The sequence below is a fragment of the Channa argus genome, chromosome 13, assembly GCF_033026475.1.
Source record: "Channa argus isolate prfri chromosome 13, Channa argus male v1.0, whole genome shotgun sequence".
Classification (NCBI taxonomy): Eukaryota; Metazoa; Chordata; class Actinopteri; order Anabantiformes; family Channidae; genus Channa; species Channa argus.
Genome location: NC_090209.1, coordinates 11,947,544 through 11,962,189, shown reverse-complemented (window position 1 = coordinate 11,962,189; position 14,646 = coordinate 11,947,544). Strand labels below are relative to the sequence as shown.

Sequence of the window (14,646 nt, the reverse complement as noted above, 5' to 3'; positions counted from 1 at the left end):
TGAACACCCTACATAATAAGGACTTACTAGCTATTACTAGCTACTAGCTATTAGAGAAGGCTTGACCTCAATGATATCAAGGAGGATCGAAGTGTATTTTATAAGGTTAAGTACGGACTAAAATAAAGCCTAACCGGTTTTACTCTACTGTGTCTACGCGTGTGTTCACACAGCCAACCTAGCTTGTTTTGCTAATTATAAATTATTAAAACCATTAAAAAAAAGCTTATAATACGACGGCTTGTATCCTAGAACTGTGTGTGTGTGTGTGTGTGTGTGTGTGTGTGTGTGTATGCATGTGTGTGAAGCCAACACTGAAGTAGCAATTTCTGGACTCTACTGTTAAGGTCAGTGTTGAGTACCCTATATAATATCTGCCTGCTTCACTTTGACAAGTACTCGGCATCGGAAAATGTGAAAAACTCACACCCTGACAATACAAGCAACTCACAAACACAAACGTCCACAGCATCCTGTATGTACATTATAACCTATTAATGTAAAGCTAGGTATGTCTAGAGAAATTAATTGAGAAAGGAAATATCTAGGCAGGAAGTTGTGTGCAGCCAAGATGTTTTTCTTCAGAACATCTTTGGGGGAATAAAAGCGCCTGTCATGGACAGGTCTTGAGGTTGTTTATCTGCATGGGTTCAGACATACGTTAAATACTAAACCGTGGAAGAGAAGAGAAAGGTAATTGAATAAATGGAAACAGACTGCATGATGCCATCATCACAAACCACAGACAACATGTAAGCATCTGCCCTCTATTATATTGTCTGACATCAGCTCTTCCTACCACACAGTGCTACATATACCATCCTAAACACACAAACACACTTACAGCAATCAAAAAGGAATGTAGAAAGGTGCATATATTACACCGAAGTGTATGGAAACCCACAGATTTCAAATATATTAAGGAGTCCAGGCATCTGGAGTACTCTCTCTACCTTAACCAACACACAGTAGCACACACATTGATACAGGAGACAAAAATGCCCACACACACATTTAGCTTTTCAATTATTTCCATAGCTTCAAGTTGATTTCTGTAACAAAAGCTATGCTCTGTCTTTAACAGCTATTTATTTCTGCTTCAGAGCACAGCAAGAGAAAACATCACCCAGAGAAAGAGAAACATAGCAAGCCCAAAGAAAATAAAAAGGGCAGTATTAAAAACAACATACGCTCCAGTAGGAATGTACTGTGTGTAACAGTTGTAGAAACCACTAAGAAAAATCACTAAAATGTGAACTTTTTTACTTGATAGTGCTACGCTCCAAATAAAAAGGAACACCACAGTGTGTGTAATCGAGATAGGATAGGAAACACAAAAAAACGTGAAAAAGATGATCAAGTAGTGAGCATTCATTACTGTACCTGCCAGATAACATCAGGATCAAAACAGAAAGGGGGGTTGGTGTTCTGGAATTACAAATTAGACATATATAGTCCATTTAGACACAAACACACAGACAACACAGGCAGCTTGGACAAATACAGAAGAAAGTTAATGTGGCTCTCTTAATCTCGCCCTTGTCTTGTCTAATCCTTCTGGTTTGTTTGGCCTTTTGTAGTTAATGTAGTCTGATTTAATTTGGCTTCTCTCGTTCATTTACAACACTGTGGGCATCCTTGGCAAGCGCATGCGCAGATTGTTAATAAGCAAACAAATCACAAAGCATGTGTGAAAAATAATTGTGGTTTTGCTGTAAAGGAGCCACTTTTGGTACAAGCGCTTGCTGAATAAACACTAAATATGTGAGAGTGCGGGGTGTGCACAGTTACACATGTGGAGTCAACTGCTTTTTCACAGCTCGAGCAACTTCAAAGGGCTGAGATGAGAGTGAAAGCTTCCATATGTGACATTTGAAACAAATTGAATAAGTGCTCAACTCTGCATGGGCCAGTAATGGACTCTACTTAGGCATAGTTGCCATACAGACATCAGACAACATTAAGATGCCATTTATAGATTTTTTTATGCATATACATTTATTGTTACATTTAAGGCAGAGCCAGATCATCTACTGCTCACATAACAGCAGTGTTCAAAAATCATTTGTTTCTTGGTAAAAGCTGATATCAAACTAAACCAGAAAACATGCCACAACAAGAAGAGCAAACTAGACTGCTGATGCGAGATCACAACATCGGACAGTTTCATTTCCCTTATCTCAAATTTGACATAAAGTGTCATATCTACAGCTGTTGTAAAAATACTAACATTTTTTAGGCTGAGAACTGATACAGTACAGTAATACACATCATGGCACATTATTACTTAAAATGCACCTGAGTTTTTTTATTTCCAAGCTGCTACAAGTCCTACCTTCATATCAATGACAGTCTGCAGAGCCCTGGTCTTGCCCGGATCAGCCTGGAGCTGGTTCCGACGATGGAGCTCTTGGGGAGGGACTCGGTAAAAATAAGCCTGGCGGCTCATCATCTTTAGCACTCCTACAGCTTCAGAGCCACTTAAAAAATAAACTGATCACTTTCTATGTCTCCTTGTCTTTCAGGAGACATGAGAACGTGTTTTGACGTTGCTTGTCTTTTGTTAAGCACTGCTCTTACCCTGTATTGTACATCCTTATTGTCCATCCATCCTGTATTTCAATTTAAAAAAAACTTCCTATAATCTTTAAGTGGGTTCCGGGTTTGATTCCCTCCAGAGAACTTCCTTCCGTCTCTAACTGTTGTCTCCTTTCTCTGTCTTTTCTTCTCTATTTACTAGCAAGCAGGCAACCCACTCAACTATATGTCATACAAATCTGTCTCCTTCAATTTTTGTGTCTGAATGTTTCTTATCTCTCACTTGTTTGCTCTGTCTCTCTCGCAGATGTCTCTGGCATGGTACAGCTCTTGCTTAGCAACAGTTTCTGCCAGCACATGCGCTAAGCTTTCTCCATCAATAATTAATGCTAGCTCTGACCTACAACTATGACACATTTGAACCGAGCGTGACAATGTCCACACAGGAAAAAGAACAATAACGCATAATTCGATGAGTCTCGCAATACATGTGAAGCTTTTTAATTACATGCATGTGTGACCTGCTCCAGTGCAGCACCTATCTATCTCATCCTTAGAAAATATAACTTAAGCTGCCAAAAATGTCCATTTCTACATTGCCAATGTCACCATTGCTGCCTAGCTCTAAAAGTATGTACACAACTTTTAATGTTCTCACCACCATCCCTGCCTCTACATGTAGGATCTGTAGCCTGTTAAGGCAAATCTATTTTAGTCTGCCGTCAGAGCATCAATGCTAAACACTAGCTACTGTATAGAGTTGGTTGTATTCTGATATTAGTTAAGTCTCCAAGGTAGCATGGTTATGGAGTGGTTGGCATTGTTGCCTCACCGGTTCAAATGTGGCTGCCAGCTGCGGCCCTTCTGTGTGAAGTTTTCATGTTCCCCCTGTACTTGTGTGGGTTGTTAATTGTTGTCTCTCTGTGCTGGCCCTGGAATACATTTTGGCATCTTGTCGAGGTTGTAATCTTCCTGTTGCCCACTGACAGCTGGGATAGACACCAGCTCCTTGCCACCCTGAACAGGATAATTGATTAAAGATGATGAATGGATTTACTCTCCTGCATAAGTAGACTACTGTTTTAGATCTTTATTTAATCGGGGAAGGAACATTAGCCTTCTACACTGCCTGATTAAGGGGTAGTTATGGCACCATTCCGCACTGTTGTATATAAAAGGTATGAATCCAGAATGGGGAAGCCGTTGTTCACCCTGCAGCATTATTAAAATGGCATCACCTGTGCTGGCTCAACATCTGTTTAAAATAGGAGAAGGGGCTCGGGGGTGTCATGTTTTCATGGTTTGTTAATTCTGGCACCTTCCACAAGGTTTGTTCCCACTCCAACAAATGCTTTATTGCCCAAACACATTGTTCACACACATAATAATCATTAATGATTATGATCATGTTGCACATGATGCACAACAATTCTGCTTGTATCCAAAACACATCATAAATGCAAAACATAAAATAACATCAACAGGTTCCACCACAATTGTTTTGAAAGCATACTTAGGTATGTGGTCGACCTGGACCTGGTCCTGTCTAAAAGGAACCAAAATAAAAGGTCAGATTAATATTAACATACAAAAGTCCCCACTGAGACATGAGATGTTCTCTGTTTTTATGAACACCGTGTTCACACCCATGCAGCCACGCACATTCACACCCAGGCACCACCCAGCACAACCACAGTCGGATCTGCTGCTGGCCACCAGGCAGTGCCACTGAAGCAGTTAGGAGTTAGGGGCACTACAACTGAGGGAGTGGTCCTTGCTCAGGGACATCTCACTGATGCCAAGCATTTTTAAATCCTATCCAGATCATCATCTTTACCAAACCCCAGAGGCTCCTCAGAGCTTGAGCCCACCCCTTCCACTTTTATAGTGTCCCAGGTGACAGAACACAGGCTCCATGACAAAAGAATCTATATGTCCACATTCATTTATTTCTAATAGGGGAAATGTTGAAAAATCTTGAATCTTGAATCATGAATACAATTTAAAAAGTAAATGAGAAATAGGCCTACCTAAAAATCGTACTGAACTCTAGAGAACTGTAGAGAGAAACTGTACATTGGCAGTACATGAACATAAAAAACATGGGTAGCCATAGAGTGGGAGGCAAGAGGTTTACAGTGATTTCCCATATCTCCTTTTCCTGCCAGTTCTCCCAATGAGCTGAAATGAAAGAAGACAGGGGCCTTATCCTCGCCTGTACGTCAGTTGTGGATAAGGAGGGATTACTGCTGTCAGAGCATGCCTCCCACAGAGTAGCATGCCCACCACTGCCACAGCCCTAATCTTCTACTGACCATATGTGTATTAATGTGTCACTCTTAGTGTGCCTGTCTGTCTTTTTGTCTGCCTGAGCACATTTATCTGTCCCTTGGAGAGAGTGTCAAGAACAGTTAGAGCATAGTTCTCGAAACTGTTGTCTCTCTAAATGGGGGAAATTAAGAGAGCATGTCATCAAAGGCTATCTTCTCTGCTCCACATGTGTGAGAGAAATGAGCATATGGAATGAATAGGACCAAATGTAACACTATAGCAATAGGTGCCGCCATCCTAAATGAAGGTTTCGGTCAAAAGGTTCAGTTCCAGCCTGAAGGCAATGGTGTCATATACACCATGCGTAGACTAGAACATTCACAGATTCTACACACACACTCACGCTCACAGTCTCACACACACACATTCATCAATCACATTCCCATCCCTTCTCCATCAGTGAGAGAAAAAGGAAACACATTTGCTGGCCACAAATGTAAAAAATCTGTTTGCCTATCAGCTCAAAAGAGCTGCTTAAATGTGCATTTTGTAAAGACAAAGGCAAAATCAGGGAATCAAAGCCTTGCTGAGCAACAGGGAGGGGGTGAGGAGAAGGTTTAAGGGGTGTAATTTTGTCCCGATAAACTTTTCCGCTCAAACATTCTGGGAGCTCAACAGAGCGTGGCGAGTATGTGGTGCCTGGGGTGTGGTGGGGAGAAGGGACCACTGATGTGTGTACTTGTGTGTGTGAGTGTTCGCTCATGACATTTACAGTGGTCTTCTAATTTTAGCGGAGAGGGGCTTCATTAGCAGAGACTGAAAGTAGCCACCAGGCACCCACCTGTGTGTAAAGGCCATTTAAAGATTAACCTAACGCCAACATCGGCCTAGGGAGCGATGACAAATTGGGAAAAGTTCATGGGCAGACAATATAAACTATGAAAGACACATGATAAATTAGAGAGAAGTATAAAAATTCTACAGTTAATAGGCTGGCAGCATGAGAGAGGGATGAAAAGAAAAGACAGATTTTAAACTTGCCATCCACTTCTCATTATCATGCACTTCAACGTTTTAAAAAGATACATTTCTGATGTTTCATCAGTGTGGGGCAGAAAGAGAGGGCCAAAAACAGCAGCAGTGCCTCTGTAGAAAGTCATAATACAGAAAAACAGAGAAGCCCTGCTTTGGCCTTGCATAACAGTAGAGCAACTTATACAATACTGAGTGAGATCTCTTCAGATACGGTGTGTGGTGGCTGGGGAGAGTCGATTAGGTCTCAGTATGTATGTTTATGTGTGTGCCACCTAACTTAGAGATGTTGCATGTAAGCGCCACTGTGGGTATAGTCTAATAGAATACTGCCACCTAGTGGATATTGTTAGTAGTGTGAACATTTATCTGTGGACATAGTCAAGAGAGGAGGCATTTTAAAAGAATTGAAATAGTCTACCTTAGACATACTACTTTACATATGGCCTCCATATTGTAAGGTCTGTGCAGCTAAGGCAGCATGACAGCTGACAAAGCTGAAAAGGAACCACAAGTGAGAGAGCAGAACTACACACATCATTTCCTGACAACACAGATCAGCAGGTGAAGGAGTAATGGAATGAGTCCATATTGAACACCAGTCAACCATATGCACCATCACCACAGACAGATGGTTAGTGTAACTTCACATCTGAACATGGTCTATAAGTTCTAAGGGTTAAAACACGAGCAGAAAATTAAAAAACAGAGATTTAAATTCTTTGTGGGCATTTACCCAATTCTCCGATTTGCATAATATAAAAATTCCACAGGTTATTTTGATGCATGTGTGTCTCAACATCCTTACGTAAAAAATAGGATCTTACAGATACTAATTTAAGGTCATAGTTTCTGTTTAAACCAACAAAGAATATGAAGAAAGCCCCTCTGTCAACCCCTCAGCCAAGTTTGAAAGATAAATAAAAAAAAGACTGAACTGAAAGTGGAGACATTTATTATGCCAGTTCAGGCTAAACAAGTTGGGTCATTTAAGGGAGACTAATAGGTGTGGTAATGAAAGGCAGTTGGGCTGGTTTCCTTTGGAGCTAATCAAAAGAAATAGTGCAGCCTAATAAATGCAATAACTGCACTACCATAAAGAGCTTCGCTTCACAAGTGCAAGTGTAAAGCACAATTACCACTAATACACATAAACAATGGCAAGAGGCCTTTTCTGGAAAGTAGGCTCTTCTTACAGTTAAATTAGTGAAATGTTTCAATGAATCTATATTTGCATTTTTGAGTTTTTAACACTGTCTAACCACCTGAACCAACCATTGAAATTTCTACAATATGAAAAGTTTGAGTGGCCGAAATATTAAACCAGAAACCAGACTAGTTTTATTATTTAATTAATTGTTTTCAAATGTTTAAAATATTTTATCTGTAGTAAAGCATACACAATAATAAAAAATCTTAACATCTGCTTTATTTACAATGCACACAATAACATAAATAGTTCTACAGTACACGTACATTGAGTTTGGAACTATCTGACTTTCACTGACTTTTTTAGTTTGAAATGAAAAATTAAGCTCTACACTGAAATGATCATTAAATTCATCTCAATTCAACACATGTCCATGCACACATGCAAGCACACATACATACACACACAAACACGCAGACACACACACACACGCAGAGACTCCATCACCCCATTGCAACCTCAGAGGTGATGGGGCCAGAAGAGCATGAGGGAAAAAAAAAGAAAGAACAACACTCGCCTCTCTTTTCAATCAGGGCGGCCCAAGTGTTTTCCCTCATTAATCATACATTAATATTCAGACAAACACAGTCTGTTTTTCTACCTTAGAAAAACACTCTTTTCTCCCATCTCTCTCTCTCGCCTCTCAGACTCAGTCATCCCCTCCTCCCTCACAGCACACACAGTATGTGTTAAGCTGTCAAGCAGGTAAAAATAGCAGGGCACACAGAGTGTGTGTGAACAGGTACTCACCTCTTACACACGCGGCATGGTTAGGTCCTACGCACAAATACACACACAAACACAAATATGCACATCTTTGGTTGTATTAACATCCCAAGATGCATTAGCATGGGCAAAAACACCCACACTCCCCTCTGACAAAATCACCACAGTGACCAAACACACAGCATGGGTGGATATCCCATCAGCCTCCGGCAGCCCGGCAATGTAGTGTCCTCGCTGGAAAGGCTAAGCCGACAGGCCCCAGATGTGCACGCATGCTCACTGACACACACACACAAACAACACACACAATCATTCTGACAGAACAGACACAGAGGCAGACAAACAATACATAACCCAAAAAACAAGAACCTTCAAAACAAACAATAACAGAAAAAGGCACAAACACACAACAACATAAACACACACTGACAGAGAGGTAGAGAAATTAAAGGCTAAGAAGATTTGGGAGTTAAAAATAAATAAAGCAGGAGTGAGCCTACTCCTAGGTCTCTTAATAGAGGATAGAGACACACCTGTGCTACACCACTGCTCACTGGTGGATTGGCGCTGTTATATTCTCAATCAATTAATTTTAATGTCTAAAATCTAAGACAAAAATCAATATCAATTGTGATTGCCGTTTTAAACATCCACCTCATTTAATTATTTTAAAATGCCACTGCACCACATGCTCACTGCATACCACATGTTGTAGAATAAACAGAAAATGCCCAATTCTACAGACAGCACACAGACATATGGCAATTGCCATAGGAGCCTGTACATACTGAACAGCACAACAACACACACAAATACACACACATATACATACAAAGTCAGATTGTAAAACTGCATGGCACAACACCGGCTTAGAGATCTCCGTATGTTAATCTGGCCCATTGATAAGACCTGCTGAGCTGCTTTCTGCCCTGACACATAATATAAACACACACACCCATATACGTACAGTACAGAGACATACTGCACACATAAATGCATGCACAGAAAAATATGATTAAATAATCCCTTTACAGAAAAAGCGAATGAAAACAAATACAGTATCTTTAGGTATTTAAAACAAATGATTTTGTTGTATGTTTTTATTCTGCCTTAATGAACAATACTGTATTGTGGTAGGCAGAAGTCATTTTCAGGTGGCACTGGCGCTGGCCAAAACCATTCTGACTTAATAATTGCTTTGAATTGTTATTATGCAGTTGACTAGGTCACAATATCAAAAATGCCCATAATGTTACACCAAGTCATTGGTCATAATTAATAAATATCAACCAGCTGCCTTGATGTTTTACTGCCCTACTGGTATATTCATTTTGATGCTGCATATGAATGTTTCAGGTATATAAGCTGTCACTTTCTTGAGCCCTAAAAAATATGAGGAAAAGAATCACACCTCTCTCACATGCATGCTCTCCAGCTGGGATTCCGCTTCCTGCGCTGCCATCGTCATGATGCCTGTCCGCTGTCCTCGAACCCACTGTCCCTGACCATGAGCTTGGCCCTGAAGCATCTCCAACAGCCTCTGGATGCTCTCGTCCCGGGCACCCAGCGTCTGCTTCTGAGAATCGATTCTCTTCTCCATCTCTTCCATCGTCTTCCTCAGCAAGTTTAGCTCCTTGGCCTGCCTCTCATGCTCCGACTGCAACTGGAAGAAATTCTCCTCTGATAGATCAAGAGCAAGGGGTGAAGAGAAGCCGTCACACCCAGGGACCTGGCAGGGGCTGCAGGAGCGATGGGAACTAGAGCCGGTCGCTATGACTGCACCTTGGCTAGGACTGTAGAGGGGCCGATTTGTGCTGTTCCTAGGCCCAGGCTGAAGGGTGTTGGCTGGGCTGACTCTATGTGTGGCAACTGCAGTGTTACAGCCATACCCAGGGCTGTGAATGATGATGTCAGCTTCCTGTTGGCTTGGATTGTAGGTGTTGGATGGGCTGGCTCTGCGGCTGTTCTTTGGTCCAGGACTGTGCAGGTTGTTAGGGCTTTGTCTGGGGCTGTGGCCAGGGCTGGGCCCCCCTCTGTGGTCCTGGTCCATATGGAATTCCCGATATGAGCTACAGTTCCCCTGCTGCTGTTGTTGCTGCAAGTGACTGTTCATCTCCCGGTGAGCTCTCAATTCCTCCTGAAGCTCCTGAACTGTTAAAGGAAGCTGCTACAAAGGCAGAGAAATATTAAGCTCTCATTTATTCAATTGGAACAAAAACATACCACACAAGTAAAAAAGTTCCCTGACCATGATGCGCACACACATACACAAACACATATTGAAAAATGTAAAGTGGATGAAATAAAACACACCTTGTTTCTTCTGATGTCTCCATGCTGCAGCAGAGAGATGTGACATAAGAAAGACACACACATGCATAAAGCCAAAATAGAAAGCAGAATATTAAACTATTATGGAAATTATTTTAGTCTCCTTAGTTTATAAATCTGTTGGGTGATTGTGATAACATGTTGTGGCTACATGGGGGCGACATTTCTCTTGACAAAAAAAATAAGAATGTAGAGAATGGACTGTACTTGAATGGGCCTTGTTTTTAGCAAGATCAACAGCTACTGGCCCAAATGTAGTAGGCTATGCCTTGAAAGGACACAAATGTGCCCTTTAGTTAATATTGATAAAGTGACAAATTATTAATAAATTAAACAGTTAACACAGTAATAAACAAATGGACAAACTCATGAAACTGTTGCATTTTTTGCAAAGTGAAACGAAGAGACACTGATGGAGTGTAGTGATGTGCAGTAATGCTACTGCTTTTGGTACATGTTGCACTGCAAAGTAACATAAATTAAGATCTGCTAATTTGCAGTCAAACAATGGACACTTGGATATTTTTTATGATTTCCTGAGCAAGATAATCATCAAAAATGTAAGAAAAGCCAATAAGGAAATCAAGTGAACAGGACAGAAACAGACACAATGCACCTTACAGAATACAGATGGTCTAAAATGCATTGACCCAAACATGAACAAGAGTTACATTCCAAATCTTTTCATATAAGTGAAGATTTTTTCCTCACATTCTCTGACTCCTGTGCTCGAGTCCAGAAGGTGGGGAGCACCAAGGACACAGAGATGTAGGAGGGTGATGAGGTGAACAGGGATAATGAATGCAACAAGCTAGCACTTAATATCAAGTCTTAGTGGGTGGACAATCCTCCACACAAATGCACACACACAGACAACCAAGACTGCAGACGCATATACAGAAGCGAACAAACGATGCCTAAACACACACAAACATGCTCACAAACAGATGGTTAGAGGACAACTCTGGTCACTGCAGCTGAAAGAAAATGTGACACTCTTTATGCTAATGGAAAGTTCTCTTGTCAGACTGAACTGTTCACAGTGTTTTGAAGGGCAAAAACAAGGGGAAGCTGAGATGATAAAAAAGAGGAAGTGATTCTCTCAAAGGAGATTTGGGGGATAGAGGTGATAAGTGAATAACATCTCTGCACTGGTACAGCTTCTCTGTTTTCAAAAACAGTAATTGAAATATATCTTTTAATATTTCATATGATGGGAGTGTAAACACTGCGTGGTGATGTTAATGTTGTGGTGGACAGGTGTCAGCATGAGCAGTCTGACTGCGAGCTGCAATGCCCCGTGTTCTGACACCTGCCGATCACAGCCAGGATTAAATGTTTCCCACGCTGCCTCCTGATCGATGTGCAAGTTAAAGCACACTGACTTTCTTGGTTTGTTATACTGAAAAAAAAATAAATAAATACTGATGTAATATAGACACATCTCCAGTGAGTATACAAAATTGTCTTTTTGTATACACTTACATTAACATTTTTCTTGCTGGAAAAGAATGACATTGGTCAGTTTGTGTAATAGGTTGTAAATCTAAAGGGAAAATGTTGTAAGAGGCTTTAGAAAATAAAGAAAAAAGGAGAAAATGTGATAAGAGATTAAGGTAGAGACCAATGAGATGCCACTTTACACTAGCTGTATGAATCTGTTGCTTGGAGGAGCAGAACAGAGAAAATCACATCTCAAAATCAGTGATTCAATGTAATACACATTTTTCATCAGAAATCCCTCTGCAAGTTTCACAGGTGGTAAAAGTAGTATTTGTGCGTGTGTGTGTGGGTGTGTGTGTGTGTGTGTGTGCACCTGTAAATGATACGTGTCTTTCTTCTGAAGAGGATTAGTGGTAAATTCTGTTCATCAAAAGGAAGCATTTTGAGATTGTTTTTTTGTAGAGGAAGTTTTTCCGTTTTAACTTTTATTTCACAGGTTTGTGATTTAAAATTGAACGTGTGAAAGTGTTTGTGTGTCACGATGTCCTCACACTGTGTGATAATGTGAGATGAAAAAACTATAAATATAAATGCAGAGGTGGCTCCTTGGTTACACAATGGATGAATTAGGTGGAAGAGCACTGATATGTTGTTGATATGATTAAAGTGAAGAGATGCTTATGTGTGAGATTATAAGCACAAATGGGTGATAAAGAGGTTCAACACAAACTACAAATGCTACGCAGATTCCATAATGAAATTCTAACACAGATTTCCAGATATTTTCCTCTAGAGAAACACTTTGTTGTCCAAAAGACATGAACACAGGATGTAAAATGCCATGGAGAGAAATGCAGAAACTAAACCCTGACAAGACAGAGACACAAAGAATAGACAGCAGCTATGCAGTGAGACAGATGGAATAGGCCTCTGACTGGGAGGAGAGGTAGCAAAGGACAGACTTGTTACTGCCCCATCAGGAATGGCTGTGAGCTTTTTTAGAATCTGGCTAACACTTAGGATGGCTGCCACCAGGGCACGTTCCCATGGAAACACAGACAGCGCAGAGCCAGGCAAACATCTTTACAAATGAACCACACAGAAGACATTGTATGCAACCTTGAAGGCAGCAAAAAAATGTGTGACGGGCAGATGTGATCAACACAAAAAGTCTCAACAAACGTTTTCATCAAAAATTTCCATCCCTTCAATATTGTGACATCTCCTCTAACGAAGACTTGTTTATGTTACAGTGGCTTACCATTAAAAACTTAAAGCTAAAACATGCAACTTAAACTGGCTCTAACGTGAGACTTAAAAACAATCCACTCCTCAGTGCTCTTCTACTTTCTGCTGTGCTCCTTCACACTCTGCACAGCCCTTCAGGCATTAGTCATTATCAAATGACATTGAATTAGAATGTTGCTGTAGTCACTAATCATGAAAAAATTGTTGAAATTCTCTGACTGATTAAAAGGGTGAACCTTACTGAAATATATTTAAAAGCAAATATTTGCCTGCATTGCTGACAGTGCTGATTCATGACTATGGAGGCATTGACAGCAACTTTTAAGATGTGTTTTGGAGCCTATTTCTATGAAAAATAAATGAAGGAAATAAATAAATAAGTTGCACACTGTAGCTTTAGGTTATCTTCGATTTGCCAAATTTTCTCACCTGCACATCCTCTTGATTCATCCTATCTTTTAAGGCTGAGGTCCTCGCTCCCTCCTCCCGTCTAACTCCCTTGTCTTTCTTTACATCAGGGCTCCAGAAGTTGACACTGTTCATACTGGAGCCTGTCTTTCCATCCCTTTCTCCATCTAGTTCCCTCCTCAAATTGTCATTCTCTCTCTGGAGCTCCCTCAGCTGTGCCTGGAGATCAAATGTGGAAACCTCCCCACGTCCAGCCGAATCTGATGAGTGCGGATGTCTCACAGAATGGCGCCGCAAACTGGAAGATCCTGCGGAGAACAAGGTTTGGTCTCCAAAGCAGTCTGATGGGGGGTGTAGCCCAGAAGTGGTGATATTTGGGCTGCTACTTGTAACTGTTGTCCGGCCAGAGTAGGAAGATCGGCTAGTGCTTCTGTCTAGCGTCATCGTGCCTTTAGGGTAGCCACCAGAGGATTGTAAGGAATCCCGCTCACTAGGGTACATGGTGCCTGAAGTGGCATAAGCAGCACTCAAAGACTGGATGTTCTCCATTGACAGGGTTTTGCCTCCAGGTGCAGTTGCCAAACCATGAGTTGCTCCTTTGGCTGCTGATGATACAGGTTTACTCTTTGGGCCTGGCCTCAACCCTGACCCTTGACCTTCAGCTAATTTTGACACTGCTGCAGGCACAGCTCCCGACACAGAGCCCGGTTCGAGCCCTGAGCGGGAGCCTGGTGCTGAGCTTAGAGCTTGTTTGCCTTTCCCATGTTTAGGGGTCTTTGAGAAACGTGAATGAGATGTGCTGCTATCAGTGTGGCCGCTACTCTTTGGCCCAGCACACGGCTTAGTCTGCGAGGACTTGGCTCTAATATTTAAAGGCATTTTTATGTGATAAAAGTGGATTTTTAAAAGCTATTAAGGGTGTGAATATTTGCATGCCCCTTTATGGAACAAGACTGAAAACTAGATTTAGCATAAAGGCAACTTCTCAGTTTTCACCTGTCCATCCTTGATTGTTTAGGGCTTGAGGCTTGAGTCTTTTTCAGTTCTATTAGGAGAAAGTAGCAGTGACTGTTGACTACACAGCTCGCAGACACAGAAGCCAGAGGTCTTGTGGTTTCATCCACAGTGCAAACCATTGTGGATTCTAGGTAGAATGGAAATCATATCAAATGAAAATAACACAAGCAGCATCAAATACATGGTTGATATGACTGGTAAGTTTTGTTTTTTTTACAAAATGACGGGCAATAATAAAAACCGTTTTGTTCTTTTGCGTGGAGAAATAATTGCTACTATTTGATCATTAAAAAGAATATGTAACAAAGGCCACAGATGCCATAAAATGCCCACTCCAGCCCTACATACATATTTGGATCTTATGGTTAAAATACTGAGACTTCAAATAGTAAATACCTAAAGTGCTTGTTGATTTACCAGTT

General features: G+C 41.0%; 1 protein-coding gene across 17 annotated transcripts in view; it reads right to left on the bottom strand.

Moving 5' to 3' along the window:
* The window catches only part of LOC137139756 (ERC protein 2), a 139,882-nt gene that overhangs the window by 123,066 nt on the left and 2,170 nt on the right, over positions 1 to 14,646 (bottom strand). For 11 of the 17 annotated variants that reach the window (XR_010916391.1, XR_010916392.1, XR_010916388.1 and 8 more), the window contains exons 2-5: positions 13,229 to 14,351; positions 10,091 to 10,114; positions 9,189 to 9,944; positions 1,384 to 1,428 (exon numbers count right to left, since the gene is read on the bottom strand). Coding sequence is in view for 12 of the 17 variants with exons in the window: in XM_067527463.1 (XP_067383564.1) it covers positions 1,384 to 1,428; positions 9,189 to 9,944; positions 10,091 to 10,114; positions 13,229 to 14,086 (1,683 nt within the window). In the remaining 5 variants the exon portion in view is untranslated. The remainder of the gene's footprint in view (positions 1 to 1,383; positions 1,429 to 9,188; positions 9,945 to 10,090; positions 10,115 to 13,228; positions 14,352 to 14,646) is intronic. The other 6 variants (XM_067527458.1, XM_067527461.1, XM_067527465.1 and 3 more) reach the window with 4 other exon arrangements.